A 23,417-nucleotide genomic window follows, 5' to 3' on the forward strand; every position below is an offset into this window, starting at 1 on the left:
ATTTTTGATACATAATTTATGTATATAGTGATGTGTTATCATATAATTAGGTGATTTTAAAACATGTGTCATCATATGATAAAGAAACATCTAATCACATGATAACACCTCATCTGCGTACATAAATTGTGTATCAAAAATAGGTATACATAATTTTATTGATAAATAATTACATTATACCAGAATGTAAATACATAGAAATAGAGGGTAACAAATGCAGAAATCTAATCTTCGGCATTTATCTATTAACTTCTGACCAATAAAATTCGAATATAGAAATTCTAACGTAGACTCGTTTGTACCTGATCATAGTGAAAAACCCTAGTATAACTGAACTTTGCAAGCCCTAGACTAGAGCCTCTTGCTTAACTCATCGCTTCACTGCCTTTCTTCTTCTTAGATCTTCGAAGATGGTGAGCGGTTTCTAGAACCCTTTGGATCTGTTACTTATAGATTTGGTCACTTTCATCTAAAATGTTTTTTTATTATAAATTTATAATAATAATTCGATTTTTTTTCATGAAATGAGACTAGCCGTTCAAAAGGTACGTGGAGATAGGAAGAGTGGCGCTGGTTAACTACGGCAAGGACTATGGGAAGCTCGTCGTCATCGTTGATGTCATCGACCAAAACAGGGTACTTCATTTTATTTGCTCGTTGCTTAAAATATTGGTACACATAAATCTGATTATTGTTTCTTACCAATTTAGAAAATTTTGATGGTTTTTGTTGCGGAGTTTTGGATAAAATTTAGCTTGGATCTGTATACATTACATTATCTCTTGTGCCCTAGACTCTGCTTGTCAATGTCTTTCTTATGAGAGGTTTTTTGGGGTGATGATAATTTGATTTCTAATTGATTTTACATCTCGTTAGTATATTATGATTAGGTTAAATTGGTTTGGCGTGATAGTAATTTTTGTTACCGTGCTTTAGGCTCTTGTTGATGCACCGGATATGGTGAGGAGCCAAATGAACTTTAAGAGACTTTCACTTACAGATATTAAGATTGACATCAAAAGAGTTCCCAGGAAGAAGACTCTGATTGAAGCCATGGAGAAGGCCGGTGAGTGCCATGATTGAAAATATTTGTTTTCTTTTCTGTTTTCTGCTTAACCTGCTTGTGTGTTCCCTTAAATCTTTTATCCTACCGTGGCAGATGTTAAGAGTAAATGGGAGAATAGCTCCTGGGGCAGGAAGCTAATTGTGCAGCAAAGAAGAGCCTCTCTTAATGATTTTGATAGGTTCAAGATCATGTTGGCAAAGATCAAGGTATGCTATTGTTGAGATGTTTAGTCTTTGCTTTAAACTCACGATTGTGTGGCATTGTAAAAAGCTGAGCTTATAATTTTATCTTTTATTATATGGGTCATTACTGATTGTATTAAGCAAGCAATCTTTTTGAAAGTGAATTTCTTCATTTCTTTTCTGCTGCACTTCCTTGATTCAAATTCTCAAACAGCTTCCTGTTACTTGTATGGTTAATATATTCAGAGCCTTCAAATTCCATGGCCCCAGAATCCCTTTAGCTGGAATTAAAAATTGCAGCAACCTCCATACAAGATTTGATATGAGTGCTAGTTAGGTCATTATTTGGAATTTAGTGCTGTATATGAATTGTTCAGGGATGTTGAAAAGATAAATTTTTTCATCTGCTTTTTGAGATGTAGAATTTCATAAACATCAATTGCAAGTTCCTTATGTATTTTATAATTGTGGGCTGCAGAGAGGTGGACTTATTCGACAGGAGCTTGCAAAACTCAAGAAGGAGACAGCAGCTTAGAAATTTGTCATAGAGTATAATGTTTTTGTTCAGATTTTACTGTCTCAATTTGATTTCGTTAATGTATTGATTGATACGAGGAACTGCCAACTTGGTTTTTTTGGTTATTCATTATTATTCTGAGACCTTTTCTGGAACTGCTAATGATATTTCAACGTGATGCCTTCCTCCATGAAAATGCTGTCGATTATCATTTGTGGCACTCTGAAAGTCTGCATAGCATTTGTATTATGATATCTGTTTTTTCTACTCCCATCAAGAGGGTTCCCTATTCACTCTACCTGAAAGATCAATCAAAGAGATTTGATGGATTCGGATCATTGCAAAATCTGAATCAAATAAGATACCCGGGGAGATGAAGAGGATAATTGTTAGTTTTACCCATAACAAAGAAAAAGAAATTCCTAGCTGTGGGCAAACGCATCTAACTGCCTGTTTGTTATAGTCAAACATTGCAAACTTGAGATGGTTTTTATGTTTTGTATAGTTTATGATATCAATTATGTATCAACTTGGTGGTGAAGTACACTTGACAACACTTGCACTTGGCCACGTGCCGGCTTTCCCACCGCTTCCATCTTTGCTGCCTTGGCACTATTTTCCAATTTTGGGTACAAGGTTTTGAAAGTGGTAGAGAAAACAGTTTGGCGTGAAAAATAAATGAAAACTATATCAATGAACAGATCAGAACTTTGTTTACTCGTGAGAAGTGAAAAAATATAACATTTCACATGTCTTGTCTATTTGTTAACTCAGATTTTATTTCTCTCTGCAGTTCGGGCATTGATGAGCTTGAGAAGCGGTCGGCAGCTCTCAGAAATCCATGAGCTGAAGACTTCTGAATGAGGCCCATTTTTTCAACTTCATTCATGCTTCCACCTGCATTTTCATCTCTGCAAGGTTTTACACTGTCAATAGTTAAGGCTTTGTAAATGTCATACTAAGATGTTACTATAAACACCAATTTTACAAGCTAAAAGTTACAAGAAGCTGAGTACTACTCAAAAACTTCGACATAATCATGCACAACATGGCTATCACTTAAGCTCCACTTGCCCTTACCTTGAATAGAGAAAAAAGCATCAGCTTTTAGTGATGTTCTAGCATCGACTGGATTTGAGCAAACAAATTCAAAAGCACATCAGAAAGAAAATTCTTACTTAAACAAGTACATAGATTAATTACCAATCTTGGTCTCAAAGGTAACATGTAAAAAACAGTATTTATTACAGCTACTCAAGTCTTATATGAAAATAAAATTTCATGACATAAACTTCCTCTTTCTTGGATTCTAGAACTCGTTAAAATGGCTTGCCTGCCTGAAGCTCCAGCGGTGCCAAAAAAATTGAACGAAAGAAGGAATGCAGATGTAGGAGGTACAGACGGACTCAGGAAATGTGGTCTGAGTGAAATGAAACGTTATGGCGTTGATTAGCTAATATCCCATATACAAAAGAGAGTATAAGTCGTAAGATTCTCCGCTTTGAAGAGTACTCATACATGCTTATGCAATGTATTCTCACATCCATTTACTCATTTCCTGATTGAGAGCATTTCGAAACTTCGAAGTGGATCATCACGATTGCTTCTACCACCTGAAGTGCGGACTAAAGAAGATTGTGTGGAGTCATGTCCAGGTTGGGTCCTTTGAGTGGTAGACAACCTACCACTGCTTGAGATAAATCTGGTAGTGCGGGACTCACTGAATTCACCAGATGAACTTGGCTTACTACTTGAGATAACAGCCTTTCTTGAAGTGCTGCCATATCGAGATGAACTTCGTCCTTTATCAGGATCAGGATTCTGACAATAATTTAAAAAAAAAAAACCTTCATCAAAATGTTAAAACACAATACTAATGGCCTCTCTCTAGAAAACAAAGCAGAAAAAACTACAAATGAGAGAACAACTTGGTGGTTTATTTCAATATTGGCAAAGGGAAAAAAAAAGAAGAGAAAACCATACTACTGCTTTCAATTCTCTCATAAATCTATAAATTTTCTGAATATAAGATTTAAAGCCTTGGGCTAATTAATTTGCATGCAGGATTCAGTTAAAAAAAATAAGCTTACAAGCAGGGAATCTAGAAACATTGCCTCCTTGTTATTAGCAATCATAAACAGATTTCATTAGAAGCCAAACTAAAAAAAGAAGTCTACATATAACAAAACTTGGTAGTAACATGTGCTTCCAAACCTACACAGAATATTATAAGTTCTATGAAATAGAACTGCAGAAGTGATGAAATCATGGGCATTTATTATTGGACCTCTCTAAGGAATCCTCAACTTTCGCTGTCATCCAGTGTTTTATGAAATTATTATAAACACCCCTGTAGGCAAGGTTGTTTATAAATATTTTTTATGGAAATCCCTCTCTTATAAGGTAGTTTTGATGATTATAAGGAAGCTTAATAAGATTTATAAGCAGTGGATGACGAGATAATAAGGAACTCTAAGGGAATTCATGATAATTTCCCCTTAATCATATTGAGACTAGGTTTTTTAATATGCAATAGAGACTGTCCAAAAGTACAATATCAAGCATGATATTTAGCTAACTACTGCAGGAATAAAAAATTTACCACATGCTTGGTTGTAGGCAAGTCCTCTGATGTCTTGTGTCTTGTATGATCACGATGAGGAGTAGCAGATGTATTTTTTCTGGAAAATGCTTCAACTGCACCAGAGAATCTGTCTCGGATCTCTTTCCCAACTGAATGAGACAATAAGATCATGATATTACCATTAAAGATTTTGTTAATGCTTCCATAATTGTTATTTAGGACTCCTAGTACATTGCACAAAAGTCTTTAAACAGTTTTGTTTGACGAATACCCCAATTTCTTATTAAAAATAAGATTATTATTATTATTATTATTTTTGAAAAAGCAAACCTGATATCCTTTCTGGTTTTTCTGCAGATGGTCCTGGAGCTCCAGCCGCCTTCCCACTGATATGCTGAAAAATAGACACGAAGTAAGTAATGTTCCAGAGAGAACAGAAATTCTCACCAACACATTAGCAGGAGCTTACCCTTCCTCTAGAGCTGGAACCAATCTGAGGGTACTTTAAAACAGTCCAATCAAATACATAGTCAAACTGAAACCCTGCACCAAAACCATGTACATATATATGTATATATGTGATTAAATTACACCTAGTGCAAAGCTAACTCAATTTCCACTAGTAAAATCTTATTTTTATTTTCTACTATGATAGGAAGCTGAAATTGTATAGGAAGAGAAAATATTTTAAAAAAGGAGCCAACAATATAGTCATAAACTACCTTATCTGTGTCTGCAGTGTGTATATAAATACATACCAGATAAAAGAAGCAAATAAAGAAACCCAAAAGGTAGGCCCATAGCATAACAAATATTGCCCCAAAAATATCTTAATACATAGAATTAAGGTTCATGGATGGGTAAAGATACCTAATAACTTTATATTCAATTACAAAATTATACCTCCTTCCTTTTCAAATTTAACATTGTAAACCTTTTGCATATTCAAAATGAAAAATACAGATGACTCTAGCAGCAAATATAATGATACAGACCAGTTTAGTATAGTGTAAGTCTCTTATAGAAGTTATCTTAGAAGTGAAAATATTGTGAAAAATTTTAAGTATCTTGTTGAGTAATAATATACCCGTCATTTTTATTTATAGGCAAATTATACAAAAATAATTTCTTTTACAGGCAGATGAGGCTGAAGCTCAAAAATAGAAAATGAAAACATTTAGAAAAGATTAAAAAAAACACAGCCATGGTTGGTTGTTCACCTTCTCGAATAAATAAGTCCCGAAAAAGCCTCTTCAAATATGAATAATCTGGTTTGTCCTCAAATCGCAATGATCGACAGTAGTGAAAGTATGAAACAAACTCAGATGGGTATGATTTACAAAGCACCTGTTTGACAACCATAAACAATAAGCAAGGCTGATAGTCAGAACTTGGAATCTAATCCCAGTAACTAATTAGGCCACATGGCCACATATAGACAGCTTACATAAAACAAACTTATAACATATTTTAGCGAAGAGGCCAAAACTTTATTATGAATTAAAAATTAAGGACAGCTTTTGAAAGGTCGGATTCATGGGTCCAATCCCAGTATGGACATTAAGACACTTCAAGCCTGACCCTGTCTTGTCAGCTCCCATGCCATGCCAAGCTCTTAAAAATTATAGGATCAGGCAACAGCCATCCCTTTGGCAGGGAGTCAAACTTTCAATCAGAATAATCAAATTTCCTCAATGGGTTCAAGGTGATTTTTTTTTTCCAAAGGAATCTTTATTTTGAGGGAAAATTAGTAAAACACACCTCTATTGGAGTTGACACCTTCTTTTCACTGATCTTATCGTATTTTTGCTTTTTCGTGCCAGCTTTCAGTCCTTGCCAGGGAAGGCTGTGATAACAATATTGTATAAATAAATTACAAATGCAAAAGTATCAAACATCAAGTTCAAAATGTTCAAACATACTGAACCTTCCTCTAAGGAAATACATAAGGACATAACCAAGAGACTCCAAATCATCCCTTCGGCTTTGCTCTGAAAAAAAAAAGTGAACAGTAAAATTATGAGGGAGTCCTAATAAATTTGAATCTGATGAAATTTTAAGTCCTGTACTGAGAAGGAAATATATCACTGCACATAAATAACTCACCAACACCAAGATGAGTGTTGACACTTGCATAGCGAGCTGTGCCAGTGAGATTCTTATTTTCCCTGCAGCAAATAATGGAAATAAGGAAGAGAAAGGATTTATGCTATTCAGAAATGCGCCAAAGATTGGCATAAAACATGTGTATACATGCAGATATTGAAAATCAAAGTAGATGAAAACTAAAATTGCTGCTGGGTAAGAGAAAAGAAACCAATGAATCTTGACCAGACAACTCAAAAAGACCTTGATCTACAATGAATTTGGAATTAATCAAATCAAAAGTTTGAATCATGGTTGATAGTATCTAACTTTAACCTCCCTAACTAGGTCCAATGTAATTGCCATCGTTTGACCTTTTGTTGATAGTAACAAAAATTCAACTTTAATTTCAAACAAAAGAAAAACAATATATATGTTCATTCATCAATTATAAAGTTGTGTTAACCAGTAAACTATTCTTAATTTGATGCAACATTGATGACTAATTTTCCACAGCTTTCTATATTAAATTGAAAAAATCTTGAAGCAATGCCTACGAACTAGCTACTTAAGAAAGGGAATGCATAAACAAGAAACAATAAATACGGACCTGTATGGGATGTGCTTGTGAGTCTGAAGATCTCTATACTTTTTTGCAAGGCCATAGTCAATGATATAGACCTGCATTAGGATGACAGAGAGATTATTTTATTAAAAGCAGAAGTATAAAGTTTCCTAAAATCTAACTGTAGCATGAACTTTTTTTTAACCACAGATGATTAGTAATCAGAGAGTGAGGACTTGCATCTTCAAAGAATTCTAAAAAATAGACAACTTGCAATCTGATAAGCATGTAAAGGAACTTTAGTTTGCTGAGGTGAACTGAAGCACTTAGGAAAAGTACCTGATTTGCTTTGCGGCCTAGGCCCATTAAGAAGTTATCAGGCTTTATATCACGGTGAAGAAAACCTCTTGAATGCATGTATTCCACTCTATTAATCTGAACATATAGCAAAAACAAGAAACATTTTTTAACTGCTCCCGAATCAGGCTCTGATTAAAGAAGAGTCGCATGTACTTACTAATTGATCAGCTAGCATCAACACTGTTTTCAAAGAAAACTTCCTATTGCAATAGTTGAACAGATCTTCCAAACTCGGACCAAGCAGGTCAATGACCATGATGTTGTAGTCCCCCTCAACACCAAACCACTTGAGATGGGGAATTCCCGCTTCATTATAGAAAACCCAAATTTATGAGAAAACATAATGAGCTTCAAAATATGTAGCTCTATAGGGATGATATCTAATAGAAAATGGAAGACATAGGAAGACAATAAGCTATAATTCTCTAATAGTGACTATTTAGATCTACTGGGAAGTTATTGATGGAGCTTTGACTAGAAAAATATTATGAATCTTGGTTCCCATCAGACCTGCCACTGAAGGGTTTTACCCTCCAACCAGGTTCTTTCTTTTCTAGTTATCATAAAAAAGCAAGCTACAAAAAGGTTTTACCTCCCAAGCTAAACAGTCAGCATAAAATAACTTCTGTGTAATTTGAGTGTAAACATACAAGGTGTACATTTATTAGCAGGTGATTTTATACTTTCCTCATTGTCTAGTCAGTATAAACACCTTTCCTGTGATATAATTGTTTGAGAGTGCATGCATGTATTGGCAGTATCAGTGTGTGTGGGTGAACAGGGTGGGGGAGAATGAGAAGAGAGAGAGAGAGAGAGAGAGAGAGAGAGAGATACTTCCTCCTTGAAGAAGCATGTACAATTTTGACTCATAGTGAAGCTGTGGATGCTTGGTCTTCACAGATTCCTGAAATTCATCACCAAATGAGGAAAAAACGAATAATAAGGATCTGCAAGAGAAATAATTAGGTACTAGTACCATGGAACTCTAGGAGAGAAAACGGTTAAGTATAGAGGATTAACATAAAAGTTTAAACAAAATTAAGATGCACCATCTAAGAAATCATCAACTTCACAATCATCGTGAATGATGACAGATAATATCAGATGAAGAAAAATAAAGTTCCAAAAAGTTCAATGAAAGTTTGAAGTAATATCTCCACTGTTCTTGATCTATTCAATATAAAGAAATCTCTAGCATGTGCAATGAATTCTAGAATGGGACCACTATTGCACCCTAAAAGAAAAGGAATTTGAACATAGAACCGCTTGATTGGCAAGCAAGGGATGGGTACCCATCCCTTGGGTTCAATTCATCCTTAGTTTTCTTTTTACTACCCAGCTAGATATCTTCAAAAATATCATTGAGAAAAAGAATATGAAAACAGATGGCAATGATCAAAACAAAACATGTCAACTTCTAAGAACACAATACAACATAAACTCCTAAAGCTCACCAGTGACAAAAAATGATAATACAAATTTAATCAAGCAAACAAATCAACATCATAATTTTAGAAGGAAAACTAAGCCGTAATCATGAACAGACCCAAACAAAACTTCCTCAATGAAAGCCAGAACAACATTCAAAACTTAGGCCCCAATTCAAATGTCATTAGCCATCCTTCTAATTCTACCGAAGGACAAATCACATACCAGTTTAACAGCAATTTCTTCTCCAGTTTGAATATTTACACCTACAAATCAACCAAGCAGCCAGAAAACACAAAACTTTAATACTCAAAAAAGGAAAAACCTACATTTGAAAAAAAAAAAATGAAATCACATTAAGCCATTACCTAAATAGAGTTCTCCGAAAGAGCCACTCCCAATCTTCCTTCCAAGCTTAAACTTGCCTCCAATCACATGGTCCATCTTCAATTTCTCTTCAAAAAACCTCAGAGCAATAGCTCAATCTAGTGGTTTTTGACGGTGATTTTGGCTTGTTTTTAATACCCAGATTTATCGTCGATTTGACGATAATCAACAGATTTTCCAAATTAACACGCCCAAAGGTCAAAAGATCTTCACTTCAATCGATCTTATACCGAATTGATGATCAAATATTGAAATAAAAGCAATTTATTAACATTAAACATAAAAGAATAGCCAAAATGAGGATAAAATTATAATGATAAAAGTAAAAAAACAAATAAACAGTTTCATTAACTACATTACTTGCAACAACAGCCCCCGAATCTTAAAATCGAAAATCAAAACCCTAATTTCTGGAAGAAATCCAGCCGCATTGACCAGAACCTCAATTGCAGATGCAAGTAAAACAAAATTTAAAAATGTAGGAAAGAAGACAAACCGAACAACAAAAAATGATTTAAATTAAAATTAAAAGATAAAGAGAAAAGAGAAGAAAACAAAGAAAATGTTGTGAAAGGACAGGAAGGCGTGTTGAAAATAGAGAGGAGAGGTGGAGATGGCCAAACCAAAGGCTTCTGTTTCATTTAATTAATTAAATTATAACGTAATTCAGTTTTGAGTGTTTTTCGAAGGGAGTGACGTGGAGGTTGTGCAATGTGCCGCCTAACCTAACCCGTTTGGGCTTTTGTTTCAAAACGTGCGTCCATTTTTGCGTTAGAATTTACCTATTTAACTATTTCTCTGACCCGGTCCACTTGGGCCCATTTCATTTATTACCCGCCTAATTTTACCATAATCAATTAATATCTAACTGCTAACACAGGATTATCCCAATTTGGATGTGACAATTAATTACCTAAATATATATCCTTAATCAGTTAATTTCTTGTTTTTTAACCCATTTATAGGTAAAATTTTCACTAGATCTAACTGAATCCCAAGCTTAATAATTGTAGTGGTGCCATAGGGTGGTGGGAAATTGGGAATATATCTAAAGCTTAAAACTCTGTCGGCCAATTCAATTAGCAGTTAATTAATTTAGATTATGGGCTGTAATTGTCTATCTGTAGCCTCATCACATGCATAGAACACCACTCTGTCAATTTTAACATCATAGTTAATCAATAGTTTTAAAATTTAACATGCAGAAATGATGCTGACAGTCAGCACTAAAACATGGACAAACTTGTTGCTTAATTATGATTAATCATTAAATATCCCTTTTCCAAGGCTAATCTTTACAACTTAAAGAAACTGCTGGGTTTTTGGGAGCCGGATGAAAACATTAATCAATGGCTGCTATCTTGAGGCATGGGAGGTCCAAGCAGATGCAGTGAACAAACTGGTTTCTTTCCATCCCAGCATGAGTGTGCCTTCTCCTTGGACGAGGCTATAGCCATGAGCCGGAGGGAACATGTTTAGTATAAGTTGTGCCTGAGCCATTGAGTTGCCGCTCATTGGAACCTGCATGAAGCAATTTCTTGCGAGCTCACTTCTCCAATGCCTCAACTTATCTTCTCCACTTCGTGCTGGCCCTCCTATTGCCAGTATGTTGTTTATTTCTCTGTAGAGAAGGCAATGCTCGATTCGATGTCTACCGGGATCATCGCTTGGCAAATAGGCTCCCAGAGAATCAAATAGGGTTGAATAGTAATGGAGAGAGCCCACAAAACGGTCCAAGAAAGATCCACCATGGGAGATTTCTTGCTCTACTAATGTGATTACTCTCGGTGCCAATTCTTCTAGGAGTCTCATTGTTTTCCAATCGGGTCCTGTGGCGTCATATAATGAATGTTGTAACCAATGGACTGCTAGTGCCTCTCCTCGGCGGACTTGTAGCATTGAAGCGTCGACTTCTCCGAATTTTTTGGCGATTGGGTGGAATTCAAATGACATTCCAAGTCGCTTTGCGAAATTGGAAAGTTGTTTGCCTGTTTCAATTAGAATCTCCATTGAAGTGCCCATGCCGGTCATTCGGACTTGTGGAGGGCCATCTATACGTGTGGCGAGGATGTGAAAAAGGGCTGGCCATTGCAGACCTTGCATGATATCAAGGTCTATTATGTGAACCCTATCGCGTCGCTGGAAAGCCTCGAGAATGGCTTGGTTGGAGGTGAAGTGTGCAAATTTGATGAACGGAGAGACATTGTTGAAGACTTGAAAGGCACAGTGAACACTCTTGTGATTAATTAAAGGAGAGCAAATCCCTAGCCATGAATTGATAACCCTACTGGCCATGGCCTTTGCAAAATAGGCAACAACCCTTTCAGCACAAGAAGATCCATAGGGGGAAGTCATTTGGGTGAGCTCAAGTAACATTCTGTGAGCTTCACCAAGATTATCAACTGAAATAGCAACCGCACACTCCAAAAGGAGGGTTATTAGGCTTAACCCTTGTTCATCTAGCCTATTCAACCCTCCACTGCCTGACCCACTTTCGCAAATGTTTGTTTGGTTTCCAAGCTCATTGCTCCATTGAAGCTCTTCACCGCCATTGGCATCAAAATAACTTCTTCTGCTAGTTTTTCTTGGTCTTAAGTCACCCAAAAACGACGAGACAGAATTGTGATGATGATCCTCACACATCATTGAAGGGTGATGAGCTTGCAAGCTCTCAGTGCTAGCATCCGGCAGGTCATCAATGAGCTGCTTGGTGACATGTTCCACCCACTCAGAGAGTTCATTCCTCTCCGAACGATTTTCGATCATTGGCTTTGAGAAGGAATTAGGGGTGGCAGTTGGAAACCCAATAAAGGAATATTCCCATGGTTCATGAGGTTGCATCATATCAAGAGCCCCATGAACTGCTTCAAATCCTCCTTTCATCATTGAAGCAAGCTGTTTGCAAAATTATCGTATCTATATGAGCTCAGAAAAAGTACTCAAGGAGAGCTTGAGATACAAAGAAAGAGCAGAAGGAAGAATATGGCGGTGAGAGGGGAGTTAAGAAGAGGTGGAGGTGGCTTTTAAAGTGCAAGATAACCTCAAAAGATGACTAAAGAAATGACCAAAGAAATGGTCTCGGAAGATAACTAACAGAAATTCATGGAATTTTTTAATGCAAGACCACGGCCGGCATAGCCAGACATGTAGAAGAAGGTGAGTTACTAAAATCCAAGCACACGTCAGTATGGTAGTGATTTTCTGATAATAAACTCAGGTTTTGGGGATTTAAAAAGCAATGAAAAAGATTGAGGTCCCCAAACCTGGTAGCAAAGAGAGAAATATTATTAGCATCATATTGTTTTGAGTAGAATGAGTTAGATGGGGAAAGAACAACTACCCCACCATCAAAATTATACAAATTAGAAATGAAAGTTGGTGACCACGTAAGGTTAAATTGCTAGTTTTATGATTAAAGTAAAGCCTTGAAAACAACATCTATATATATCATATATGAAAGTGGGTCATTCATGTAAGTTATATATGATACAGCAATATTCAGGATCATTAGATTCATGATATCATCAATGTTGATCGTAAGATATATTAAGATGATCAACTAGGGTTGCGTGATTGCATGGTGAAGTTGAAATGATTGATATTCCTAATTTGGAGAATAAGTCAAGATCATTGTTGAAGCTGGAAGCTGAATACATGACAGAGCTCCTCCCAAATCTCAATAAATGGCATGATGTAGTTGTACCAACTCTGTTTTAAGTTGGAACATAAAAAACGATGCGTTTTCCTTTAGTTTTTATGTCTTCACTTCTTTATCAGCAATCACAGATAAGTAAAAGTTCAAAATTCAAGTTTAATTTTGGACTATCTAACCGGTAAAACTGGTCTCTATCATGTTATATATAAGCAAAACATATCTAGGGCATTGAAAAGACCCGCACTGTCACTGCGTACGTATGGATGAAGTATGAGACAGCAAGTTGGCCATCTAATGGCATCCAAACCAAGCAATGGTAAAGTTGCAATCTGCCAAAGTTGCGTGGTCAAATCTTCAGACTGGTCATCCTCCAGTCACAGCTATGGCCTGCTAAGGGTAAATCGCAAGAATGAATATTATAATATGATGAATGAAATGAACCATTATATTTTTACTTTTAGCGTTTAGGTTTTAATGAGTGATAAGCCAGTGTCATATATTTGTTTGTCTGCCGATTTTGGAACGAATCTTTCACTGCAAAATTAGTTCAACAATTGAGTGGATTATAAAGCCAAAAGCTGTTTAAAGATTCTGCAAGTTAGATGATAGTGACAGTGGAGAGGCACAATATTTTGACAGATGGCAGTTTTACAGAGTAGTTGCTTGAGGACCCATTCCCATGACTAAGGGGAAGTCAGTAAGTCATCATCAGTTGATCCTATCTTTTAGTTATACTCAAGATTCTACAGAAAGATCCACCTCCATTTTATGCAAAACATAATTCTTGCTGTGATGCCTTTGATTCTATTTTCCATTCAACTCAAAAGCCACATACCCATCAAACAAATTCATAATTAAGCACATGTATGTATAAACGTATGAGTGAAATAAGGATCTTTTGTACAACAATTCGGCCCTCACACTATAAAGAACAAAAAAATTACACTAAATTACATAAGAAAGGAGAACGAGTCAGAGCATTAGATTTCTTTCCCCTGTTTCCATCCTTTGAACCAAAAAAAGGAAGATTAACTCTTATCCACATCAATTCTCTGGTTAGTAGCATGAAAATCCACCACTTTTCTTCAAGGCCTTGAACACTTTGAGCATTCAACCAGACCTCAGATTTCCGGAATGTAAATGGTACCATAAAAAAACCTTCTAAGTTAATTGGAATGTTATTATCTACCAAGTGCTGTGGGCAGGAAGGCCTTCTCTAACTGAAATATTAAGAGATTGGCAGGCTTAATTAAAGGGATTCACTCTAATTTTTTTAAGAACTTCTCATTTCGTTGGGCAGCAAATTCATAAAGCTCCCTTGATCAGCTGATTGTTGATCCTTAGTGATTGTCTCTGATGATTCTGATGTCTCCTCCACCTCATTTTCTGCCACAAGTAAGCCCAAGGTTAAAGAAATAAAATATTTTATTCACAGATAATTGTTGATGCATGCAAAATATAAAGAATGATAAATCACCCAAAAACCAACATATGTTTTCAGCATATATAGTCAAAAGGTGAGACTACCAAAAAGTGACTTGACGGAGGGCCTACTTGGTTTGGTGCTTTTCTTCAATTCAGCTACAAGTAGATATAATCAAAATCAGCAACCAAAAAAATTAATTGCCAAACTAAACAAACTGTTAAACGCAGGACAATGAGTGTTCTGATAAGAAGAAATAATTCTTTGGACTTATGCTTAAGCTACTCGTCAGTAAAGTTTCTCTTCCAAAATCACACTTCTTCCTCTTCTTAAATGAGATATCAAAATGAACAATGCAAAGCCTCCGACATATTAACCTGAACCAAGCCTTAACATAATAAAATCATTCCCCCACATATATACAATAAAGGTAAATACCTATCCCAGCCGCTTGATAATCATTGACAATTTCGAAGTTCTTGTAAGTATAGCCCACAAAATTAATGTCCTTTGATGAGAGCATCTGCAAAATAGAGGAAATGTGAAAGACAGTAAAGATACTGATACCATAAAAAAATTGAGGAAAACAGAAGGGTCAATTATACACTTACCTTCCTCCATGGCCCAGACTTTGATGAAGTTTTAGTCTGACTGTCGGACTGAACATAAAAGGAAGCAGCAACCGAAAGAATTGTTAGCAACATGAAATCCCCAAGACACTTGCAAAATCAACACAAATTTTGACAATAATACCTCATCAAACTTTTCAAAATTTTGAGTATCTAACTCATCATTGACTTCAGGAAGAAAAGCAGCTTCCATTTGGTATAGCTTATCCCAACTGACACCATCAAACCATGGATGAGCCTGAAAAATTAGGGAGCCACAAAGTCCTCCTTTTTAGCAACTACCCATCGGATAAATATAAAAATCCAGAATAAGACACACCATACAGACACCTTTATTTCATCTGTGCCTTTTGATCCTAGTCTCTCGTTGACATCACACAAAAGTTTGCTAATAAGATCTACTGCCTCTGGAGATAAATCTGCTTCCTCAGGAAACTTCAAATGGGTTCTCCAGTTTACTATCTGCATAAAACAGAGCAGGGAAAAGATGTTACTCTGCTAATGAGACTTTTCCTGACACTCTTCTTTGGCAATTTTGAGTTCCTTTTCAATTTTGGGTGGTAGGGGCATATGCACAGTATAGAGGTTTGCAGCACTGTAAAAATTTTCAAAACATTAATGCTTCATTGTATGATATTAAAGACCTGGACAAAAATTGTAGTGTGTATCCAACTAGAAAATTTTTAGGAACATAACTATTCAAGGAGTAAGACATTTATAATCTATATGGTATGAGATTAACTATAAGAAGACAAGACTCTTAGTTTACCTTCCTGCATGTTGACATCGGGTCATCTGAATAGAAAGGTGGATATCCCACAAGCATTTCATACATAATAGCACCAACTGACCACCTATTCAATAAATAACCATGAGTCACAATGATAATCTCAGTCCAAAAAAGATTCAAGGCATCTTTTAACATAGAGAAGTTATTTCAACTGCAGAAGATATCAAATTTAATTTATATCACGAGACGCCGAATATCACAAATGTACCCTCAATGCACAAGCGTAATTACTCACCAATCACATTCCATGCCGTAACCTTTCTTCAGCAGGACTTCAGGAGCAATATAGTCGGGTGTGCCAACAGTAGAATAAGCCTGCAAATCCTTCACAATTAATTAAAATAGCAAATCCTCAATAGTCACATGCAAAACTCTGCCAGGAGTTTAATAACCACTACCAAAGCAAAAGAGAATATTTCTCTCCTAAACCTGCACTAACGATAAAAAAAAGAGAGGGAACCATTACAAATAATGACAGATAACTTACAAGTGTTCTCCTATTCTTCTGCCAATGTTGTAGTTGCTCTTGTTGTGTCCATTTTGGCGCCCCTGGCTGCTCCTGATTCTGTGCAGCCCCATTAACATTGCTCGCAGCAGAAAAATCATGTTCTCCAAGGGTGCTGCAGTCTAAGGGTTTACATAGACCAAAATCAGATAGTTTTAAGTGTCCAAATCTATCAAGCAGCAAGTTGTCAGGCTTGATATCTCTGCAATATTTAGTAACCAAAGTCAAGCTCATATTTTCCAGGCCAAAAAAAAAAAAAAAAAAAAAACCAGAGGTTTTTGTTTTGTGTAAAATTACACTCATACATTTTTCAACAAACCTATGGATGTAATTGTGTTTATGAATAGATGCAACAGCCAAAACTGTCTCTGCAACATAGAATCTGGCCTCATCTTCAGTCAAGGTATCCCTTCGCATAAGTAAAGTCATCATATCTCCACCAGGTAGATATTCCATAATAAGATAAAGAAACTCATCATCTTGAAAAGAACAGTAGAGTTTGACAATGCAGTTGCTATCAACCTCAGCAAGCAGATTCCTTTCTGCTCTTACATGCTCAACCTAAAAAATTGAGAAGCCAACTGGCAATAAATATGGAGCATAAAATGTTAGTTGATGAATTGGAAGGAGAGATAAATACATACCTGGCCTCTCCGGAGCATCTCTGATTTCTTAAGCTTTTTCATAGCATATACATGACCAGTTGTCTTTTCTCTACATACTCTAACCTGCAGCAGAAAGCAAACACTATAAAAAAACACTGATAACAGAAAACCAGCATGGTGTCAAATTGAATATATAGACCAAAAACTAACACAATAATACAGGATATTCCAAAAGATCTTTCATACTATAATGACTAGATACTACACATCCACAAGAAACATGTAAAACTGCATACATCCATGATACATAACTTTATGCTGGCATCATAATGGCCACAACACTAGAAGCTTCAAAGAGAAGCCTTTACATTCGCAATATTCTAATGCCCAGGGACAATTAGCAAATTGCTAAGACTACAAACATTGGATACAATTCTTTGAATATCATACATGAAATGAATGAACCAACAACTAAATAGAGGCTGTTACAATTAAACAAGATCAAAGTAGTAACCAAGAAATATAGAACGAAAAATTATGAAAATACAAGTATTGATCAAGGTGAGAGCTCTGTGAAAATACCAACAACAGCAGAGAAGGACCTCCTTGAAAGACAAGGTGCTAACATACCTTTCCAAAAAAAGACTGAAGAAAAAGATTAAAAATGTCACGTTTCATAAGAAAATACCTCTCCAAATGCCCCCTTCCCAATCATTGTTAATAACTCAAAATCATCTGCACTAATTTTATGCCTCTGAAGGCGCATGTATTCTGTTTCCTTCTTCTCCAAGAACTTAATAAGGTTATTTTGATCTTCCTCAGAGACATCAGCATCAGCCAATTTTTTTTCCAATATATTTCGCCTATTTAGAAAGGAAATATGATTAGAACGCTTCTTGATCTCAAAGTGCCACAATATATAATTTTCCCAAGAAGAAATTTAGACTGTATTTTTAACTGAGGATATAAAGCCCAAAAAAGAAAAAAAATACTGACATTTATTGATTTCTGAGAAGAAGTAAACTCTATGCAAATAGATAAATTTCAGATAATTGGGTGGAAGCATAAGAAAAGCACTAATCAGTAGATGATCAAACCTGCTTAAAGCACAGCTGTGCGGAAGAAAAAAAAACTATGAATATAAATAGGCTTCAATAGATCAAAGGTAATAAAACAAAACCACTCATAAGAAAAAAATGAGTATCTGCCCTTTTCACTATTTCAAACTTACATCTGCTAAAATAATAAGGAGAAATAGAAAAAGACAAGTACCATTTATCTTTTTCACTTATTTGAACCATCAAGCTCTGAAAAGACATCCACCAAGAACTTAGGTCTAGATTGTTGCCTAAAAGAATTGGAATGAAGCTTATGGAATCGGTGGAGCATATACAAGTTAGAAAACCACCAACTTATTTATTATATACAAAAAGGAACATTCTCAGAGAGAAAAAAAAAAAAAACTTTAGCCACAAATGATTCCAATTACAAGAATCACTGTCTCTAACTAATAGTGCTCTCCTTCCACCCTGTGACCCACTGCTCAAGAACAACATGCAGTGAAAAGGTTGATGTGATGGATATAGGCTCATAATTGACCTCTCAATTTGAAAGCAAAATTGATAACATATTTTTCAACATGCATTGGCAGTAAACACCAGTAAAAGAAGCTACAACAGAGTCCAAAACTAAGTCAACCAAATAACATATCATTAAAAGAGCAGAAGAACATACCTCTCCCTCCTCTCTTGCAGATTCTTCATTTGTTCCTTGTAATGATTCTCAATGTATTGCTTAGCTGCCGCAACCTTCTGCTTAGTAGCATTAGACACACCTTCTTCATCCGTACAATCCTCATTACTTTCAATGCTTCCAGCCTCCTTCTTCCTGCTAAAAGCCCTCGCTTTATCTCGCGGTTGAAGCTTATGCAACCAACTCCTCGCCGAATCCATTCCTCCCTCCCACCAAACTACCAACAAAGCATCCCCTTTATTCTCCAATTCTAAGGCACACCCTTAATTACACCAACGCTAATCACAAAATCAAACACATTCCAAACTCCAATAAAATTACATTAAATATTCAAAATAATGTACCATAAAGGATTTGATGAAACTGAAAAAAAAAAATGAATATAAAAGACAAAAAGGAAACATCAAAATCTAATATAAGTATTGGAAAAACGAGGCTGGGAATTTAGAGTACCGCGAAAATTAAGTCAGTCAGAGAGAAGATAATGAGATCCACGAAAACAGAAACAAGCGGTCCGCTTCGGCGTGATTCTCTCTTTTGTAGTGGCGGGCTTTAATGTATTGTCCGTTTTATATACGTTTCGCCTTTCATCTATTATTTATTTGTTTTTCTTAAATTTTATTTTTAATTTTGGCCAAATGACTATTTCCCACCCAAGGTTCGATGTTTTCTCAAGTTTCCACTATTTAATTATGGAAATACCAAATACCCACCCATAGCCGGTTAAATTTAACAAAACCCTAACACCTGAAAATTTTATCTCCTTTTGCCCCCCTAAACTTTAAAAACTAAAATTTTTCTTCAGTCTAAGTTTTAAAAAATCGTAGTTTCACCCTAGAGTTTGGTTTTGAAATCTCCAGAGACCTCTCCGACTCCGTTGCTGACGGTGTCTCCCTCTCGAACCATCCTCTCCTTCCGGCGATCCATTTCTTCCCATTTGGAGGTCCGATCGACGTCGGAGACGCCTTAGGAGATGAAAAACTTCGTCGGAGACAACCCTTCGTCTTCCCAGACGAAGATGAAGCCGTCGTCTTCGTTTGGGAAGACGGTTGTCTTCCCAGAGGTCTTCTTCTGAGAAGACGATGTCTTCCCAGACGAAGACGATAGCTTCGTCTTCCCCGACAAAGTTTTTCGTCTCTCAAAGAGTTTTCAACGCCAATCGGACCTCCAAATGAGAGGAAATGGATCGCCAGAAGGAGATGATGGTTCAGGAGGGAGACACCGTCGGCAATAGAGCCGGAGAGGTCGCCGGAGATTTCAAAACCAAACCCTAGGGTGAAATTGCGGTTTTTTTAAACTTAGGCTGGAGAAAAATTTTAGTTTTTAAAGTTTAGGGGGGCAAAATAGATTCTATTTTGGTTTATTTTTAATATTATAGAGAAAATGACGATTTTACCCTTATCACCGTTAGAGTTTTGTTAAATCTAACCGGTCATGGGTGGGTGTTTAGTGTTTCCATAGTTAAAGGATGGAAACTTAAAAAAACATCAAACCTTGGGTGGGAAATAGTCGTTTGGCCTTTAATTTTTTACCTTTCATATTATAATAGTTTTAAATATTATTTTATTTTTAATTATTTAATTATATGATAATATAATATCTAAATAATAAAATTTAAATAATTTTATGGATTAATATTTATTCAAATAATTTTATTGATTAATATTTATTCAAAACAGCAGGTTGGTAAGCTAATTCGCTGGAAATTTTGCATAGAGTTAGTGCTTCATCCCAAAAAATAATAGTTTCTTGCAGGAATGTCATTATATTATGGGACCATCATTGCTTCATTTGGGTAAAGTTGAGTTCCAGTTCTGATCAAGTTGTGTATATATGCATTCCATTTTTCTCACTTATTTTCACTGGGCATTCCACCTCAACTAACTAGCTACTTGGGAAGTGCTTTGGATAAGTACTTCTAATGGGAAGCATAAGAAAACACACCATGGGGCATTCAAATGATAAACCCACTTTGATTTTGGTTTGGTTTCCAATAATAGTTGATCTAGTTATGAGGAATCTGATTAGGAGGTGAAATGGGAACAACGTTACTGCTGCTATGGGGTGGTTGGTTGTGTGAAAGTTGGAGAAGAAGAGCTATCAAGATGTGGCCTGCCAGGCGGCACAAGCAATTCTAGCGTCTTAGGTGTCCATTTTTGGTGTTGCTGTGACCATCTCTTCCACCAAACTCTGAGATATGTGGGAATTGTTTATATAATTTTGCCTAGGAAAGGATGTTGACATCGCATTAAAGGTGGTGATCCTGTCAACCTGTGGCTACAAGTGTATCAAAACCTGTAGACCTGTAATTCCATAAAATTATATTGGTGAAAGGTCCATATTTTGGGTTAATTATTATTAAATTCAGTTGGATTTGAAAACCAACAACTCTATATTGCTTTATTCTTACAGTGTCTCTTTTGAAAATTATGTGATCAGATCACACCAACTTGGTAGCTGGTAAAGTCGTACGAGCCACAAAGTGGTTATTTAGAAGCAGACAGAGAAAGGGTAAAGTTTGGAAGCCCAATGGCTTAATTGTGAAGGTCGCTGCTGGAAAACTGGAAGCCTCAAAAACAACTTCTGAGGTTTTTGGGGAATTTGCCAAGAAATGCAGAAACTAGATGATTGAGCACTGGACCAAATAAAAGAAAAAGAAAATGAAGACACTAATAATTAAAAAAATAATAATATGACTGTAGTGTTTCTTTCCAAATTATAATCCACCTGGAAACCAAAAGGTTATGCATTCAGCACCATATACATATGGAGCGACAAACATTTCTGTCAAAGTTTACAAGTGAGTATGCAAATGCTATAAAATATAGATGGAGAATCACAATCTTCCTTAAAAAAGTCAAGTAAATAAAGCCTAGCAACAACATCTAGGTCAACTGTAACTCAACCAGCAAACGAACCTGCACCCAAATGAAGACAGTTTCTAGTTTGCGAAAAACCTTCATGCATGAAAAGAATAAACATATATTTTGACAATGGAGAGGCATCAAATGAAAAATGATTAAGCAATTAATACTGCAAAAAATTATAGCAGAGTGAGTTCCAAAAACAAAAAACCAAGTGTCTACTTGGCTTCATCAGGCACAAAGTCAGGCTCGGACGATTAGAAAAATTCCAAACCAAACCCTCCCTCAAAATAATAGGTAGAAGATCTCAGAAATATAAAATCAACCTTTTCAGCAGTTGGCATTATGGTAAACTGCCAACTAGTAGAGAATCGAGAAAAACTAGTTGAGAATTATGAAATCAGTTTGACAAGACATAGCCTAAATTGTGGCAAAAAAGCTTGAACCCCCTAACAGCAGTGTGTTAAAATTATATACATATATCAGTATTCAATTTTTGTATAGCTTGTTATACCCCAGTGAAGTTGATTTTCTGCTGAATGAATGGAATCTGGTCCACATGGTGTATACCCTCTTCTTTATGTTGATGTAATATATTTTCGTGGGATAAGAAAAATAATGGAACCAAATTCGCAAAGAAGCCTAACATTGTACTTCCATCGTCATAAAATTATAACAACAAAAGGCTTTGGTAAATTTGCAACCGTAATCAAATTCCATGACTATATAGTACCTGAAAAGGGTGAAGAAGACCCATGCAAATTTGTACTCTGCCCCTGCCCATCAGATACCTTATGTCTTCGCCATTGTAGGCCAATATCATGCAGCTCAATCAACCTCTCTCTCCTAACAGAATCAGTACCTTCAACTGCTCAAAAAAAAAAAAAAGACTTAGTTTAATGCAACATTTTCATGAAATTGGAAGGAACAAAAATGTACTTAGTAGCCTTCCTCCCAGCCCAAAAAAAAAGAAAATGTAACCCAGTTTCAAGTATCATAAGTTCTGCAGAGAAGTCTCCCTGGAGTGGAATCTCTCCCTGAATATTTACAAGAACTACTGTTAATTACACTGAACAGTGAACATGTTCAGAAACACAGAAAACAGAAGACAGGAGAACAATAATTATGAAACTACAGAATCCATAAACAAAGTTTTCGATACGGTTACTTAAAAGTGTTTATTGCCTGCCAATGACTACAAGCAAGCAACAATTCAAGACTGCATATCCAGCACTCTGGCAAAAAAGTCAATAACCTATCCATTAAAGTACTGGTGTGCAAATGCCACTGCCAGGGACTTAAGGGGTTCTACACGAGTCAATTGATGTATTTAAATGCACAAGAAACTGTAAAAATCCAGCCTTTTCAATACTCATAAAGCTACAGTTTTTTAATATATGCCCTAAGAAGACGCTATAGATAATCCTACAGTTAATTATGAACTCGACTGAAAACAAAAGTTAAATTATCAACAAGCAACGCTAAGTTCATCCTTGATTTTTCCATATAGAATAAAAAGGAACCAACATTTTTTACTCCAAGAGCCTTCCAGATATGCCAAGTGACCACTACAAACAAGTAGTTATGTCATGAAAGGCTGATCCATCCAGCACTCGGCCAACGTCTCTTCCTCCCACTATATGCTTTCCGGCCAAAATTTTTGACAACGTCATCTTCTCTGTGCACCACAATTGCCATTCTCAACATATCAAGTACCTGTATAATTCAATTAATGTAATCTTATCTAGAGAGTATAATAAATTGGATTACAGATCCATTGGTACCAACGAGATCCCGGCGAGATATCGAGATTGAAATCGTAGAAGAGAGGAGTACGCGCGTCGTAAGAAATTTGCATGCCACATACTCTAATACGACCGTTCGATTTCTCACTCTTTCCTTCATTTTTTTTGGTAAAGCACCTACGCGAACGATGACCATGTCGTTTTATTTAGGTCTGTATAACCAAACTCAGCCAGTACCATGTCGACGCGTGTAGCCTGGTTTGGCGGGTCCTGAA

General features: G+C 36.0%; 4 protein-coding genes across 10 annotated transcripts; 1 reads left to right on the forward strand and 3 right to left on the reverse strand.

The window, feature by feature from the left end:
* Window positions 1–258: 258 nt before the first annotated feature.
* Window positions 259–1,955, forward strand: LOC123223261 (60S ribosomal protein L14-1-like). Its single transcript, XM_044646398.1, has 5 exons — window positions 259–413; window positions 535–636; window positions 937–1,066; window positions 1,160–1,272; window positions 1,727–1,955. Exons 1-5 carry the CDS (start codon window positions 411–413, stop codon window positions 1,781–1,783), a joined length of 405 nt encoding a protein of 134 aa, XP_044502333.1. The 5' UTR covers window positions 259–410; the 3' UTR covers window positions 1,784–1,955.
* A 984-nt stretch (window positions 1,956–2,939) lies between these two features.
* On the reverse strand, window positions 2,940–9,819 carry LOC123223260 (casein kinase 1-like protein 6). The gene is made up of 15 exons (XM_044646397.1): window positions 9,535–9,819; window positions 9,156–9,397; window positions 9,013–9,053; window positions 8,194–8,263; window positions 7,517–7,665; window positions 7,339–7,434; window positions 7,045–7,115; window positions 6,456–6,517; window positions 6,277–6,340; window positions 6,111–6,195; window positions 5,570–5,696; window positions 4,819–4,892; window positions 4,680–4,743; window positions 4,368–4,498; window positions 2,940–3,586 (listed from the first exon to the last, which is right to left on the reverse strand). The coding sequence occupies exons 2-15, from the start codon at window positions 9,229–9,231 to the stop codon at window positions 3,317–3,319; spliced, it is 1,380 nt and encodes a 459-aa protein (XP_044502332.1). The 5' UTR covers window positions 9,232–9,397; window positions 9,535–9,819; the 3' UTR covers window positions 2,940–3,316.
* A 589-nt stretch (window positions 9,820–10,408) lies between these two features.
* Window positions 10,409–12,402, reverse strand: LOC123223747 (protein SCARECROW-like). Its single transcript, XM_044647096.1, has one exon. The coding sequence runs from the start codon at window positions 12,058–12,060 to the stop codon at window positions 10,531–10,533; it is 1,530 nt and encodes a 509-aa protein (XP_044503031.1). The 5' UTR covers window positions 12,061–12,402; the 3' UTR covers window positions 10,409–10,530.
* A 1,278-nt stretch (window positions 12,403–13,680) lies between these two features.
* LOC123223745 (serine/threonine-protein kinase 38-like) lies at window positions 13,681–23,392 on the reverse strand. Of its 7 annotated transcripts, none has more exons than XM_044647093.1 (16): window positions 23,186–23,392; window positions 22,925–23,075; window positions 22,131–22,265; window positions 18,516–18,811; window positions 17,470–17,644; window positions 16,821–16,904; window positions 16,496–16,737; window positions 16,159–16,378; window positions 15,907–15,986; window positions 15,651–15,735; window positions 15,212–15,343; window positions 15,006–15,119; window positions 14,864–14,911; window positions 14,691–14,775; window positions 14,357–14,410; window positions 13,681–14,215 (listed from the first exon to the last, which is right to left on the reverse strand). In XM_044647093.1, exons 4-16 carry the CDS (start codon window positions 18,731–18,733, stop codon window positions 14,103–14,105), a joined length of 1,650 nt encoding a protein of 549 aa, XP_044503028.1. In that variant the 5' UTR covers window positions 18,734–18,811; window positions 22,131–22,265; window positions 22,925–23,075; window positions 23,186–23,392; the 3' UTR covers window positions 13,681–14,102. The 7 variants fall into 7 exon arrangements, with proteins under 7 accessions (XP_044503028.1, XP_044503026.1, XP_044503025.1 ...); XM_044647091.1 differs by having other exon boundaries at window positions 22,925–23,113; XM_044647090.1 differs by having other exon boundaries at window positions 23,182–23,392.
* Between the last annotated feature and the right edge of the window lie 25 nt (window positions 23,393–23,417).

This window comes from Mangifera indica, chromosome 8 (genome assembly GCF_011075055.1).
Source record: "Mangifera indica cultivar Alphonso chromosome 8, CATAS_Mindica_2.1, whole genome shotgun sequence".
Classification (NCBI taxonomy): domain Eukaryota; kingdom Viridiplantae; phylum Streptophyta; class Magnoliopsida; order Sapindales; family Anacardiaceae; genus Mangifera; species Mangifera indica.

What these genes read in the sequence shown, in the direction of transcription:
- LOC123223261 (XM_044646398.1), top strand. An exon ending in TGAAGCCATGGAGAAGGCCG is followed by an intron (nt 1,067 to 1,159) that starts GTGAGTGCCATG and finishes CTACCGTGGCAG; the next exon opens with ATGTTAAGAGTAAATGGGAG. An exon ending in TCATGTTGGCAAAGATCAAG is followed by an intron (nt 1,273 to 1,726) that starts GTATGCTATTGT and finishes TGTGGGCTGCAG; the next exon opens with AGAGGTGGACTTATTCGACA.
- LOC123223260 (XM_044646397.1), bottom strand. Translation starts at nt 9,231, where the DNA reads ATGGACCATGTGATTGGAGGCAAGTTTAAGCTTGGAAGGAAGATTGGG. An exon ending in ATGTATTTCCTTAGAGGAAG is followed by an intron (nt 6,196 to 6,276) that starts GTTCAGTATGTT and finishes TTGTTATCACAG; the next exon opens with CCTTCCCTGGCAAGGACTGA. An exon ending in AAAACCAGAAAGGATATCAG is followed by an intron (nt 4,499 to 4,679) that starts GTTTGCTTTTTC and finishes TGTCTCATTCAG; the next exon opens with TTGGGAAAGAGATCCGAGAC.
- LOC123223747 (XM_044647096.1), bottom strand. Translation starts at nt 12,060, where the DNA reads ATGATGAAAGGAGGATTTGAAGCAGTTCATGGGGCTCTTGATATGATG.
- LOC123223745 (XM_044647093.1), bottom strand. Translation starts at nt 18,733, where the DNA reads ATGGATTCGGCGAGGAGTTGGTTGCATAAGCTTCAACCGCGAGATAAA. An exon ending in GGAAGGGGGCATTTGGAGAG is followed by an intron (nt 16,905 to 17,469) that starts GTATTTTCTTAT and finishes TTTCTGCTGCAG; the next exon opens with GTTAGAGTATGTAGAGAAAA. An exon ending in AGTCTGGGCCATGGAGGAAG is followed by an intron (nt 14,776 to 14,863) that starts GTAAGTGTATAA and finishes TCTATTTTGCAG; the next exon opens with ATGCTCTCATCAAAGGACAT.